At 35.7% G+C, this 14,917-nt stretch overlaps 1 protein-coding gene across 3 annotated transcripts in view; it reads right to left on the bottom strand.

The window, feature by feature from the left end:
* Positions 1–14,917, bottom strand: part of PIBF1 (progesterone immunomodulatory binding factor 1) — a 188,097-nt gene that overhangs the window by 40,051 nt on the left and 133,129 nt on the right. Inside the window, exon 15 of one of the 3 annotated variants that reach the window (XM_055335943.1) lies at positions 2,350–4,018. The exons of the other annotated variants lie outside the window; for them this stretch is intronic. Coding sequence (XP_055191918.1) covers positions 3,875–4,018 — 144 coding nt within the window. The 3' untranslated portion in view covers positions 2,350–3,874. Of the gene's footprint in view, positions 1–2,349; positions 4,019–14,917 lie in introns of those variants that run through there. 3 annotated transcript variants of the gene reach the window in all.

The following is a 14,917-nucleotide window of genomic DNA, read 5'->3' as shown; positions in this document are numbered from 1 at the left end:
TAAACTGAACTGACAAGTTGCTTTGTGTTTCAAAGTGCAGAATAGTCCGGAGGGGGGTGGGGGGTGGGGCCGGGGGCTGGTGAGCAACATCAGGGAAGCACTAAGGGCATTTACAAATTGTAGTTAGCTGTAGCCTAGAATGAGCTACGTTTGAAACTTATCAGATCTAAATTCAATTGCATAAAAAGTATAACAGCAGTCATTAGTCTTAATTATTTTAGTTCCACTTTTTTCATCATAGCAATTACACAGGTTAGGTTTTAGTATTATAAACAAAATTAAGGGTCCCAGAAGCCTTACTTTCAAAAGGTATCTCTAATATACAGCCTACAAACTCTTCCTTCTCTGGACATTAAGAACTACAGTGCTGTCAGTTTTAAGAACATATTTCTTTATAAATTTGTTAAGCTTTTAAATCTCCAAATTTAATTCCTCATGAAAAATAGATGTTTGTCAATGAAAAGTGATGCTAATACCTATTTTTGAAATAATTATAATTCGACAGAATTTAATTCCTCCAACATGGCTTACAAAAGTCTTTCTGTAACTATAATAATTAGTATTCAAAAAGTTACACAATCACTCACTTTGCCTATTGTTAGTAATCTTTTCCTTATAGGAAAGCCTTAGTAATTAGTGACTCAAGAATCATATACGTAATAAATGACTCAGGAGTAAACCCATGACACAACATTTTATAGAATTGTTATTCCGCCTTTGTTTCAATAAATTGTGCATATGATTCAGAGAAACGCAACACCTGATTAAAGCATAATTATATATTTCAATTCAAATTTTAATTAACTCTTGGATGATAATCTAAAATCATATATTTTCTCTTAAAATTAAAAAAAAGTATATAAAGGTGACCACATTTTGTTGTGTTTCTACTAAATGTGGGATTTTTTTCCTTGTAGAGTTTATTTTTAAAGAAACTCCTAGAAATGGAGCTCTCGCCAGGGACAAAATGCATTCTGTTGAATAGAATTTAACATTGAATTAGTTTCTGTGCATAAGATATTTACAAGTGATACTTTCTAGTAGGTGGTAGTTTTTGAAGAAAATTCCACATATCCTTATCTAATCTTTTTGATTGTGCCTTGGAATGTAAAATGCCTATTTGAGGTCCAATATGGAGCAACACTTTGGTACTAATTCTCTGTGTTCTCAACCTATAGGAGTAGTTGTCAAATCTAGTTAAATCATCAGATCACTGGTGAAAACAGTTAAAAACAGTGATTTCTGGGTCCCAGCCCAGTTCCAATGAATCAGAATTTCTCAAGGCTAGTCTTAGGTTCTGATAATCAGTCAAAAATTTAGAAAGCATAGCTTTTGTGATCAGGCCACTCCATCCAACTTTTAGCAGGTTTAACTCTACTGCACATAATTCATCTTATATCCTGAACTTACCATCCTTCCCATTAAAACCACTTTCTTATCCTGTGGCTCAGTGGTTAATAATCTCATCATATTTAACAGGAGTGATATTTAACTGATACAATTCAACCAATTAAGATGCCAGCTTTGCACTGGTGCCTGGAGAAACTCTGTAATTCCAGGTATTACTTCTTTGTTGGTATATGGTGAGGAGATCTGGGGGATTTTAGGAGAGGCACCAGACAGAAAGAAATGACATGCAGGGACTTAGGACAACAGCTGTGTATAGTATTCTCACAAATACTTTCTTGTTTATTTTTTTAAAAAGATTTTATTTATTTATTTGAGAGAGAGAAAGAGCACATGGGAACAAGGGCAAGTAGTGGGGGGTGGCAGGGTGGGCGGGAAGGAGAGGGACAAGTAGACTCTACTGAGTGTGGAGCCCAATGCAGGGCTTGTTCCCAGGACGCGAGGAGATCATGACCTGGAATGAAACCAAGAGCTGGACACTCAACCAACTAAGCCACCCCGGCACCCCCAAATATTTTCTTATTTTAATAACCAAAAGCAAGTGCATGCTAGTTGATTATTAGTCCTGCTCTGATCCTGAGATTATCAAAGTATGGTAATAAGGAGATATTAACAAAATAAAATGAAAAATAATAGGTAAGACAAAATTCTTGAGAAGGACATTAAATATTTCAGAATAATCAGCTTGGATGTGATGGACTATCTACTCATAAGTCACAGAATACTCAGGACTGGAGAGGGTGATTTTTTTTCCAAGTGTGGTCATATATCACTTTTATTAGAGTCACAAGAAGAGAGAGTTAAACATGCAGATTCATGGGTTTCATTCCAGACCTACTTAGTCACAATCTCTAAGGGCAGGATCTAGAAACCTATATATTTTTTTTTTAATTTTTTTTTTTATTTATTTAAGATAGTCACAGAGAGAGAGAGAGAGAGAGAGAGAGAGAGAGAGAGAGGCAGAGACACAGGCAGAGGGAGAAGCAGGCTCCATGCTCCGGGAGCCCGATGTGGGATTCGATCCCCGGTCTCCAGGATCGCGCCCTGGGCCAAAGGCAGGCACCAAACCGCTGCGCCACCCAGGGATCCCTAGAAACCTATATTTTAAACAAGAATCTTTGGTGATTCTTACAGTCACTAACATTTGAGAATCACTAGTGAGGTGTAAGTATAGAGCAAAGCGGCAGACATGTGAGGGACACCTACACTGCAGGGTTGGAAGAAGATAAGACATCTGAGGGAGAATGGTGTCATTAAGCAAGAATTTCTAGATTATCTATGAAATCCAAAATGTCATGCCATAGATCAGGAGACTGAGAAAAGAATACCAACAATTAGGAAACCAGTGCTGATCACTAAGGGCGGGCATAGCTGAACAGATGATCAGGGAGGACAGTAGTAGGAATTAAGTATAAAGAGAGGGGTTAACTTTTGAAAGTTGCCTGTTTCCACACACACACACACACACACACACACACACACACACACACACACACACACACAGTCTCTCTCCCATTTTTTTTGAAGGACCAAAAAGAGTAAGTGAAGATATAAAAAAAATCCTTGGGTGAAAGAGACTCCAGAAAAAGAAACTGAGATGACCTAATTATAGTAACGAAGTTACAGATGATGATGGATGATGGAACTGATGGTTTTGAGGAGTGGAAATGACCTGCAATGAGGATATTGGGACGGATATCCCAATAATAGGACAGATGCAGAAAAATAAAAACACTGGGCAGCAGGAATGAGGGCACGGCTGGTCATCAACAACATGAATTTGTAATGCTTTCAAGAGGCAAAAGTAACAGATTTCCACAAGAAATTTTCAGCACATTACCACAAAACCAAAGAATCTTCTCTCCCTTTCTCCTTCCTTCCATTAAGTATTTATGGGGTAACTATCAGATTTTAAGGTAATATGCAAAGGGTAGAGAATGTCAAGAAAAGCCAGATTGATGGATGAATTAAGGGACAAAGCAATCTGGGGTACTAGTGAGTGTAGTACTCAGATGGTTGGTAAGGCTGGGTAGGAAGAAAAATGAAGTCAAGAGGGGCTTGACAGGGAAAATATGAAGAGTTTATGAGTGTGGAACACAATGAGTGCAAATAAAGCACAGATTTAGTGGGAATGAGAGGACTGGAAGAGCTGGAAGGACAGGAGATTAGAGTCAGAGAATGGGATTTTCAAGTTCAAGGGGTTTAAATTTCTTGTCCCTGAGAAATTCGTTTTAATGTGGTTCAATTGTATACCAATCCTGCTCACAATGGGGAGGGTGTTGCTGTGAGTTGTAATAGTTCTTAAATAAAAAAAAAGTGGTCATTCATGAGTTATCAAGGCAAACCAGTAAGATAAGGAGTTTAAACAATTTGTTTGATGGGTAAACAGGATACAATTTATAGATAAATCATCGTTTTCCCTTACTTCAGTGGTGGTTGGTATTTTGTATACACACACACTCTCACATTAGCTGGTATGTGAACCTATAAAAAGCATGCTTATAGAACAGATTCTAGTATATTGTCCTGAATCCACGTAATTGAGTTTCTTCCAGAAGGAACCGTAACAAAGACTTCTTGGCTTAAGCACTTGGCAAGGCTGGACACAGAGCTGTTAGAAAAATGAAACTGAATGTTTTATCCATAAAACAAATTGGTCATTCATATGGTAGATAAATATATGCTAATCACTATTAAAATAAAAAGGTTAACCTGTATATAATTCCACATTACAATCTCAAAAAATCAGAATGGCAATAATCAGCCTCTTCACATTAGGTCTTCTTTATGGAACTTTATCATGGATCAACAGTTTAATTATCCCTCATGTCCAGTTACATTATATCTTGAGCATCCACAAAATTTGTGAGGACACTAACTTCCCAAGGAGTGAAGCATCACATGAAATACACAGACACAAGAGAAAATGAAGAAGTCTCCCCCAGATTCCTTAACATTACAAAAAAATTGTTATCTATGTCAAAAAGTTACTTTCCAAGGGATATTTTCCTGCTACCAACAAATCCAGCTTCAAGGACTGCCAAATTGTACAAGGGACAAAAGGTGGCCACGATTACCTTCACAGAAAATGAGCCACTAACATCTTCTCCCTCCTTTTTTCATCTATCTCTTCTCTGTGGTATTCAGATTTCATTCCCTTTCTCATCTTGTTTTTGAAGACTTTATTACAACAGTTTTAGGTTCATAGCAAAATGGCCTGGAAACACATGGAGTTCCCCTATATTCCCTGCTCCCCCATCTCACAACCTCTCCCAGCATCAGCATTTATGACAACTGATGAACCTATACTGACACACCACTGTCATCCAAAGTCTAGAGTTTACATTACAGTGCACTCTTGGTGCTATACATTCTATGGGTTTGGACAAACGGATAAGGGCATGTGTCCAGTTACAATATTATAAACAACAGTTTACCCTAAAAAGTCCTTTTGCTGTATCTATTTATCCCTCCCTCTCTCCTAACCCCTGCAACTACTGATCTTCCGTCTCCATAGTTTTGCCTTTTCTAGAATATCACATAGCTAGAATTGTACTGTATACAGCCTTTTCAGATGGTCTTTGCCTGTTTTTAAGTTTTTTTTCCTTCATCCTCTGCTTTGCTTTTCTGTGTTTTCTCTCCTAAATGTTAGGAAACATACTGTTTTATTTTAAAGTGAGAGAGCGAATGAGCAGTAGGGACAGAGAGAGAGCGAGAGAGAATCTGAAGCCAACTCTGTGATGAGGACAGAGCCTGATGTGGGGCTCAATCTCACGACCCTGAGATCATGACCTAAGCCAAATGTTTAACTGACTATGTCATCGAGGTGCCCCAAACATACTCTGTTTTAAAAACTAGAAGTAGTCCACTCATTTGCTTGGAAAATCTTTTTTTTTTTTTTTAAAGATTTTATTTATTTATTCATGAGAGACACAGAGAGAGAGAGAGAGAGGCAGAGACGCAGGCAGAGGGAGAAGCAGGCTCCATGCAGGGAGCCCGATGTGGGACTCGATCCCAGGTCTCCATGATCACACCCCAGGCTGCAGGCGGCGCTAAACTGCTGTGCCACCGGGACTGCCCTTGCTTGGAAAATCTTATTTGGAACTTAATAAATAATTTACAACTGAGAACACCGAGGCACAGAGAGGTCAAACAACTTTTCTGAGTTTACACAGCAAGTAATTACCAGAAAGGACAGTTTAACCCAGTGAGTCTGGCTCCAGAATCATTTGCTTAATAGCCAGTATTCATTACTGCCTCTCAGTAGCAGGAAAGAAAGCAATAACATGTACGACTAGCACAAAATGTGAAGATATAAGAATTCCTCTCCTCTACTACCTCAAAATAAAGAATGTAGACTAAAGGCATGGGTGTGCATGACAACACACAAACACTAAAGAAACATGACCAACTGTCCACAAAGGAAGATGCTTCATAGCTATTCTTCCACATAAAGATATCTAATTGAATCTACGTGGGTGCCATGTTCATGTGGGATTTATGGGTGCTATGCTCATTCCTTGGTGCTTTAGTCATTTTCCAAGGACATGTAAGAACAGTGGTGCTCCGTTTGTGCCTTCTGTGTGCCCATCTGGCTGCAAATTACAGGCAGTGATAATTGGTTGTTATCCTGTGCCTGGTTTACTTCTTTCATAAAACTTACGAAGTTTTAATTTTTTACTTGAAAAAAAATGCTTTGTTTCTCCCTAATTAGGATATAAGCTCCAAATGGTAGGAATTTCTGTCTTATTCAATGATTATTTCAAGAACCTAGAATGACAGCTGACATACAGGTACTGAATATTTACCAAAAGACTGAATTTCATATTAGTACTACCTGACACTTAACAGAATTCATTTACTTAATATACTTTATTTCTTATGCTGAGTTCAATGGCACAAAATGAACTAAAACATTTTTTGATAACATTACCTTTACCAATTATTCTTACATAAGTACTTCCTGTGTAAAGAGCCAATAAAGAAATAAATTTATTTGGGGGAAAAAATCACATTTTCTACAATGGGAAATCTTGTTGTTTACTGGAGTTCCTCAAGAATATATCTACGTAACTCAGTGATAAAAATGTTAACACATAGATATGGAACTCAATACAGTTCGAAGAAACTCAATGCAGTTCAGAACAAGATGTATTTTTTTTTTTTTAAGATCTTCTTTATTTGAAGGAGAGAGCACAAGTGGGAGAGATGCAGAAGGAGAGGGAGAAGCAGACTCCCTGCTGAACAAGAAGCTTGACCCAGGGCTCCATCCCAGGACCCTGGGATTATGACCTGAGCTGAAGGCAGATGCTCAACTGACTGAGTCACTCAGGCACCCTAAAACAACATTTATTTTAAAAAAGGGATCACTTCAGGGGTGCTTGGGTTACTCTGTCAATTAAGCAACTGCCTCTTTATTTTTAGCTCAAGTCAGGGTCACAGGGTCATGAGATCAAGCCCTGCATCAGGCTCTGTGCTCAGCACAGTGTCTGCTTGAGATTCTCCTCACTTCTCTCTCCCTTTGTCCCTCCCCTTGCTCTGTCTCAAATAAAAAAATAAAAAAATAAAAATAATAAAAAAAAAAACTTAAAAAAATCACTACAAGTTTTTGTTTTTTGTTTTGTTTTGTTTTGTTTTTGGTGAAGATGAAGCCTAAACACTTTCTACAGATAAAGAAGAAAATAGCAGGGTTCTCAGACTGTTAGTCATATATACACATTATAAATAATTTGCAGGATCAGAGTTATAGAATAAAATTATACAAATCTATAAATGGTACTAATTCCAAACAATGGGAGAAACCATAGTAAATTTGTTCAGAATTGTTCAGTGGAAGAGAAATGGACAAAAATACGGGGAAATAATAATTGCTTCAGCAGCACACTGTGTTAATTCAAAATCATACAGAGGCTGGATTAGCATTGTTCCTATATGTGGTAGAGAATTGGGAAGCATTATAGGTTTTCATATGACAGTCACACCAGAGGACCCTGTATTTCTTGAACAGGTTTCACTTTTTTTCTCTTCTCAGTATCTATGTTGATTTCTTAAGAAGGCTTCCCTAAGGAGAAGAAAATGTGTTACTTATCTGTCCAATTGAAAACACACTGTGGGTTGTAAGCAGTATTAAAAAAAGGAAGAGAAAAGAAACAACAGAATGGCAACTAATAGAATATTTTACATGTCGTAAGGTACCCACTCCTGTGAAAATTACTTCAAGTACACACACATACACACACACACAAATACACATAAATGTATATACTGGATTGTTATATAAGCTGCACTTCTTACTATAGGTAATGGTGAAAGAGTATAAAGCCTATTTGTTCAGGTGATAGTTAACATTTTTAATTATAAAGTACAAAATTTACATTCAAAGTAGTCCAAATCCAAATCAGTCTCTGATTAATTTTGTGGCAAGGTTTTGTGGGCTTTATCACCTGCTGAAAATTTCGGATCTGAAGGGTGGAGGTGTCATGTAAGGGAGGAGTTAACATTACATGTTAACTATTCCAATGGCATGTCCACCAAAAACCTAAGAGCAGACAGAGTAGAATTTAGAATTTGCATCTGAATCATTTTTCTCCTTTGATTCTTCTCTCATAAATATGCCAATCTAATGGAAGCCCACTCAGACAAAAGAGCTTCTTTTAGGCCTCAGGAAGTCTGGGAATCTGGTAAACTCCGGGATCTCACACTCTTTAAGATCCTAGTTAGTGCAAGCAACACTCCTATGGTTTCATAAAGTAGTTTGAGTGGCATTAAATAAGCACTTAAAATTGCTAGCCATTATTAATATCATTTATTCATATAATTTTGATTTTAGCGAAATATTTACACAAAATTTTTAAGAGGCTATGTTATCAGGATGCCTGGCTGCCTTAGTGGTTGAGTGTCTGTCTGCCTTTGGCTCGAGAGGATGATCCCGGATTCCCGGGTTTGGGTCCCACATCAGGCTCCTTGCATGGAGCCTGCTTCTCCTTCTCCCTTTGCCTGTGTCTCTGCCTCTCTCTTTCTGTGTCTCTCATGAATAAATAAATAAAATCTAAAAAAAAAAAAAAAAAAAAAAGGAAGCTATGTTATCATTGCTATTAAATGTTTATCTTCATCATTTTATTGTATATTATTATTGCTTACCTTTTGCTTTTCTATACCGATTCAACAAAGTTGTTGAATTTTATTAGTAATTCATGTTCTCTATTTTAAATATCATAATTCTGGTTAATTTGAAGTTTTTATTAGTCTTAAAATATCCAGTTTTCCATACTTTTCCTAAAATGCTTAGTTTGTATGCAATTAAATATACTTTTAACACTTGAAAAGAGCAAGTGATTACTCTCCAGAATTGCAGTTTTACTATCATCTACCTTTTCATAAAAATTACTTACACTGTCATTATATAACCTTTCTATATTGTGTTAAAAATTCATTTGGATAGTTCATTCTGAATATTTCCACATAAGCAAAATAAACATTATTTATTCCAATTCTGAAACTAGTATTTATTTAAAATGCCAAGGGTATTGATAACAATACTTACCTTATTACTACTATTGCCAGAAGCAGAAAAATAAATAAAACATAGGACAAAAAAAACCCATCTGCATTTACTGATGATAAGTGTATGCCAGTTGGTAGGTGCTTATCTTAGATTAAGTTATCTCTAATTCTTGAGGCAAACATATATATAGTATTATTATTCCCACTTCACAGTTTGAAAAATTGAGGCTTACAGAGGGTAAAAAACTTACCCTCTTAAGTAAGTAAAAACTTACTTAAGCTAATATAAAAAAGAAAATCTTAAAAGCTTCTAGAGAAATGAGACACATTACCTAGAGAGGCACAAAGATAAAGATGACAGCATATTTCTTAGCAGAAACAATGCAAAAGAGAGTGGAGAGAGTGGAGCAAGATCTTTCAAGTACTGAAAAAGAGAGAGAGGAAAAAAGAGTCCACCTCTACTTTTCTACCCTGGAAAAATTCTCTTTGTAAAACAAACGCGAACTCAGCAATCTCACTCCTACGTGTCTACTCCATAGAACTGAAAGTACATAATGCTTGTACCTGAATATTCATAGCAGCCCTATCCACAACAGTCAAAAGGTAGAAATAACCCAAATGTCTATCAATAGATGAATGGACAATCTATGATGCATCTGTACAATGGAATATTATTTGGTCATAAAAAGGAATTAAGTACTGGTAGATGGTATAACAGGAACGATCTTGAAAACATGATGCTAAGTGAAAGCAGCCAGGTACAAAAGGCCACATATTGCATGATTCCATTTATATGAAGTGTGTATAACAGGAAAATCCACAGAGACATAAAGTACAGAGTGGCTGCCAGGGGCTGGGGGGAGGGGAAAAGGGGGAGAGACTACTTAATGGGTACAGAGTTTACTTCTGGGTAATGAAAATACTCTGTAACTAGATGGTGGTGATAGTACAATACTGTAAACACATCAAAACCCACTGAATTATATGAATTACATGTTATGTGAATTTTATAGTAATAAGAGTGAACCCTTTAGTGTACTACTTCCAGTTCCTTTGGCCTTAGTAACGTAATTGTCAGAAACATATTTTAAATTATTAAATTTAAAACATATCTTAAATTCTGTTAAGAATAGTAAGAAATGTAAAAACAAAAACCAAAAAGAGGTGAAATAACTTTTTCCAACATACAAAAGCAGAAAGACTCCATCACCTGAAGACCTGTTCTACAGGCACTATTAAAAGAAGTGCATCAACCAGAAGCCATGTGATACTAGATGGAGATTTAGACCTACACAAAGGAATTAAGAATACCAGGCATGGTAACTCTTTGGTTAAATATAATATCTTTTCCTCATATTGTTGTATCTCTTTAAAAAGTTGTCAATTTCTGGGGTGCCTGGATGGCTCAGTTTGTTAGGTATCCTACTCTTAATATCAGCTCAGTTCATGATCTCAGAGTCCTGAGATTGAGCCCTGCATTGGTCTCCATGCTCAGCAGGGAGTCTGCTTAAGATCCTCTCTCTCGGGAACCCTGGGTGGCGCAGCGGTTTAGCGCCTGCCTTTGGCCCAGGGCACGATCCTGGAGACCCAGGATCGAATCCCAAGTCGGGCTCCCGGTGCATGGAGCCTGCTTCTCCATCTGCCTGTGTCTCTGCCTCTCTCTCTCTCTCTGACTATCATAAATAAATAAAAATTAAAAAAAAAAAAAGATCCTCTCTCTCTCTCACTCTGTCCCTCCCTGCTACACATGCTTTCTCTAAAAATAAATAAATAAATCTTTTAAAAAATTGTCAGTTGCCTAAATAAAAATAATAGCAATGTAGCGTGGAGTTTTTACATGTATAAGTAAAATATATGACAACAGGAGCACAAAAATATGAGGAACAAATGGAATTATATGATTTTAAGGCTTTTATACTATATACAAAGTAGGAGAAAATCACATGAAATGAGACAGTGATGTTAAAGGTGTATACTATAGTCTAAAGAAACTAGTGTAATAACACAGAATTAAAGCTAAAAAACCAATAATGAGATAACACAAAATGTTAAAAATATATTCAGCTAATCCAAAAGAAGGCAGGAATAAAAGAAAAACGAAAAAAAGAATAGATGCGATGAATAAAAAACAAAATAGCAAGATGACAGACCTATCAATAAACACAGGAAATGTAAATGTTCTGAAAATTCCAATTAAAGTCCTATTTTGTTAGACAGATAAAACTATATATGATGCCTATAAGACAATTATAAAGACATAAAGAAGTTAAAAGTAGTATGGAAAAACACTACTATATTAAGACTAATCAAAAGATGTGAAACTTTTACACTAAAGAATAAAAAATAACACTAAGAGAAATTGAAGATCTAAATAAATGGTGGGATAAGGTGGATTAATGGACTAGAATATTCAATATTATTACGATTCCAATTTTCCAGGGCAACTGTATTGTTTAGTCAGCTCTTGATTTCTGCTCAGGTTATGATCTTAGAATCTTGGGATCAGGCCAAACTGGGCTCCGTGCTCTTTTGGCTCCCTTTCTCTCTGTCCCTCCCTCTGTTCACACTCATTAAAATAAATAAACATTAAAAAAAAAACCCACTAACTTATTTATTTATTTATACATTCATTTATTTAAAGAATGTGTGAGAGTGCTAAGGGAGAGGGAAAGAGAATCTTAGGTAGATTCCCTGCTGAGCAGAGAGCCTGATGTGGGGCTTGATTCCACCACCCATGAGATCATGACCTTGACCTGATTCGAAATCAAGAGTTGGATGCTTAACCAACTGGGCTACTTAGGTGCTCCTAAATCTTAAAAAAAAAAAAAAAAAAAATCCCAAAAAACAAAATTAATTGGTCTTTAAAAGAAAACAAAGATTTCAAATTTCCCCACTTGATCTATAGATTCAATGTAATCCCAACCAAAATCATAGATAGTTTATTTAGAGATTACAGAATTCATTCAGAAATGCAAAGGACACAAAATACCCAAGTCAGAAAATGAACTGAGTTAGACAACCAATAGTATCTAATTTTAAGACATTATGAAGTTTTAGTAATTGGGGATACCTGGGTGGCTCAGCTGTTAAGCATTTGCCTTTGACTCAGGGTGTGATCCCGGAGTCCCGTGATCAAGTCCCACATCAGGCTTCCTGCATGGAGCCTGCTTCTCCCTCTGCCTATGTCTCTGCCTCAGTCTCTCTGTGTCTCTCATGAATAAGTAAATAAAATCTTAAAAAAAAATAAAGTTTCAGTAATCAAGACAGTATATATTGGCATATAGACAAATTAGATAACTGGAAACAGAGTCCAGAAACAGACTCACACACTTATGATGGATTTTCAACAAGGTCTTTTTTTCAACCAATGATGCAAGAATAATTTGATTTCAATATGCAAATAAATTTCAATCTATATCTTGCACACAATACACAAATTAACTAAAAATGGATTACAGACTTGAAACTATGAAATATCAAGACAAAAACCCTGTGGCTTTGGGTTAGGCAAAGATATTCTAGATACGACACTAAAAACAAAATCCATAAAAGAACGAACTGATAAACTGGATTTGATAAAAACTCTTCAAACACTTTTAAGAGATGGAAAAACAAGCCACAGAATGGGAGAAAATATTTGTAAATCATATAACTGATAAGGGGCTTGTATCTAGAATATATAAATAACACTCAAAGCTCAATAAGAGGATAACAGTGTGATGAAATGGGCAAAAATTTTGAAGACATTTCCCCCAATAAGAAGAGCAGAGGGCAAAGCAGCACACAAAAAGATGCTCAATATTATTAATCATTAGGGAAATGCAAATTAAAACCATAATGAGAGGCCACGATACACCCATTAGACTGGCTAAAATTAAAAGCACTGACTATCAAGTCTTTGCAAGGTGGTAGAAGAACTAGGACTTTAATATGCTGCTGGTGGAAATGTAAAATGATACAAACATTTGGAAAACACTTTGGTAGTTTCCCAAAATGTTAAGTAGACATCTAACCATATGCATATGATCCACTCCATCTACTCCCAGGTATTCACCCAAAAGAAACAAAAGACCGTACATGAATATTCAGGTCAGCTTTACTTGTAACAGGCAAAAGCTGCAACGTACCCAAATGTAACATTAACAGGTGAAAGAACAACAGTGATACCCATAAATGGAATGCTTCTTAGCAATGGAAGGGAAAGAACTATGGATGAATCTTAAAATAATTATGCAGAGTGAAAGAAGTCAGAATAAAAAAAGTGTGTGTATATATATATATATATATATACACACACATATATACATATATACAGTATATATATATACTGCATGATTCCATTTATATAAAATGTAAAACATGGCCAATCTATGGTGACAGAATGCATCAGGGGTTGCTTGAGGACTATGATGGCGATAGGGAAGGTTGGGAGAGATTCCAAAGGGGTAAAAGGAAACTTTTGGGGGGTGATGTATATGTTCATTATCTTCATTTTGGTGATGATTTCATAGGTATACATATGTGTCAAAAGTACACTTTAAGTATGTGCAGCTTAGTATATGTCAATTATACCTCAATAAAGCTACTATAAAAGGAATATTTTTGAATATTTTTTAGCATTCTCATTTTGATACTTCATTTAATTTCAGACATATTCTCAATAACATATACAACTTACTGGTTATAGCTTTAGTTACTTGTTTCATCTGTGTATTATTCCAAAAACTCCAAGCTAGTTTATTTATTCTTTATTTATTAAAGATATTATTTATTTAGAGAGCATAAGCAGGGGGAGCTACAGAGGGAGAGGGAGAGAGAATCTCAAGTGGTCTCTGTCCTGAGCTCATGCGGCTCAGAGCAGGGCTTGATCATGACCCGAGCTGAAATCAAGAGGCAGATGCTTAACTGACTGAGCCACCCAGGTACCCCTCAAAACTCCAAGCTAGTTTAAATAGTTAAACTGTTTAAAAGATTACAGATCCTGAGAGAATTTCCGTCTATTTTTTTCACCATGTATCACAAAGAGTCAGTTGGTACAGAAGCATTCTAATACTATTATCTTTCAGCTAATTAGTTTATAGAATTATTTTCAATTTAAGCAACATAATTTTTGTGAGGTAGAAAACAGTTAAATCCATGGAATATTTCAAATTAGAATACTTTATTTTTAATTTTAAGGGAAAGATTATATACTATGATAGCTATACAATTTTTTTTTAGCCATAAAAATTTTAATATAAGATTACTGATTCTTTCCTCCTTATGAAAGATTTTCAAACATACACAAAAGTACAGAACTGAATAATAAACCCATTAACTAGCTTCAAATATGATAAAAATTTTGAGATTCTTTTATCAGTGAGCCCTTCCCCACTTTTTTTTTTTAGATTTTTAAAATTTATTTATTCATGTGAGATACAGAGAGAAAGAGAGAGAGAGAGAGAGAGAGATAGACAGAGACACAGGCAGAAGGAAAAGGCGGCTCCATGTATGGAGCCTGATGTGGGACTTGATCCCGGGACTCCAGGATCCTGGGCCGAAGGCAGGCATTAAACCTCTGAGCCACCCAGGGATCCCCCCACCCTTCCCCACTTTTATGGGATATTTAAAAGCAAATTCTAGGCATCATATCATTTCATATCACATATATTTCAGTATTTAAATCTTTTTCTCAATATAGCTTATTCTAAAATTATTTCACAAAAAGTTAAAAAGTTACTTATTTTTGATTACAAGAACATTTAATTTCTTACATTTCACTCATACAATTTGTATGGGACTATGTGCTATTGAGAAACTCTTATTTCAAAGAAAAATAAATTTCTATTAAAATTAACTGATGTGTTCAGGAGGGTGTTTTTTTTTTAAGTAATAGTATGACACACATACACACACAGAAATATGTATATAGTTTAATTTTTTTAAAGAAATATTTCTGATAGGTCATTCTGAAGTAAAAACAAACATGAGGGATTATAAAATATCAACAAACAGAGGTTTCTTTAAC

This window comes from Nyctereutes procyonoides, unplaced genomic scaffold (assembly GCF_905146905.1).
Source record: "Nyctereutes procyonoides isolate TBG_1078 unplaced genomic scaffold, NYPRO_anot_genome, whole genome shotgun sequence".
Lineage (NCBI taxonomy): Eukaryota > Metazoa > Chordata > Mammalia > Carnivora > Canidae > Nyctereutes > Nyctereutes procyonoides.
This window is presented reverse-complemented; position numbering and strand designations above follow the sequence as displayed.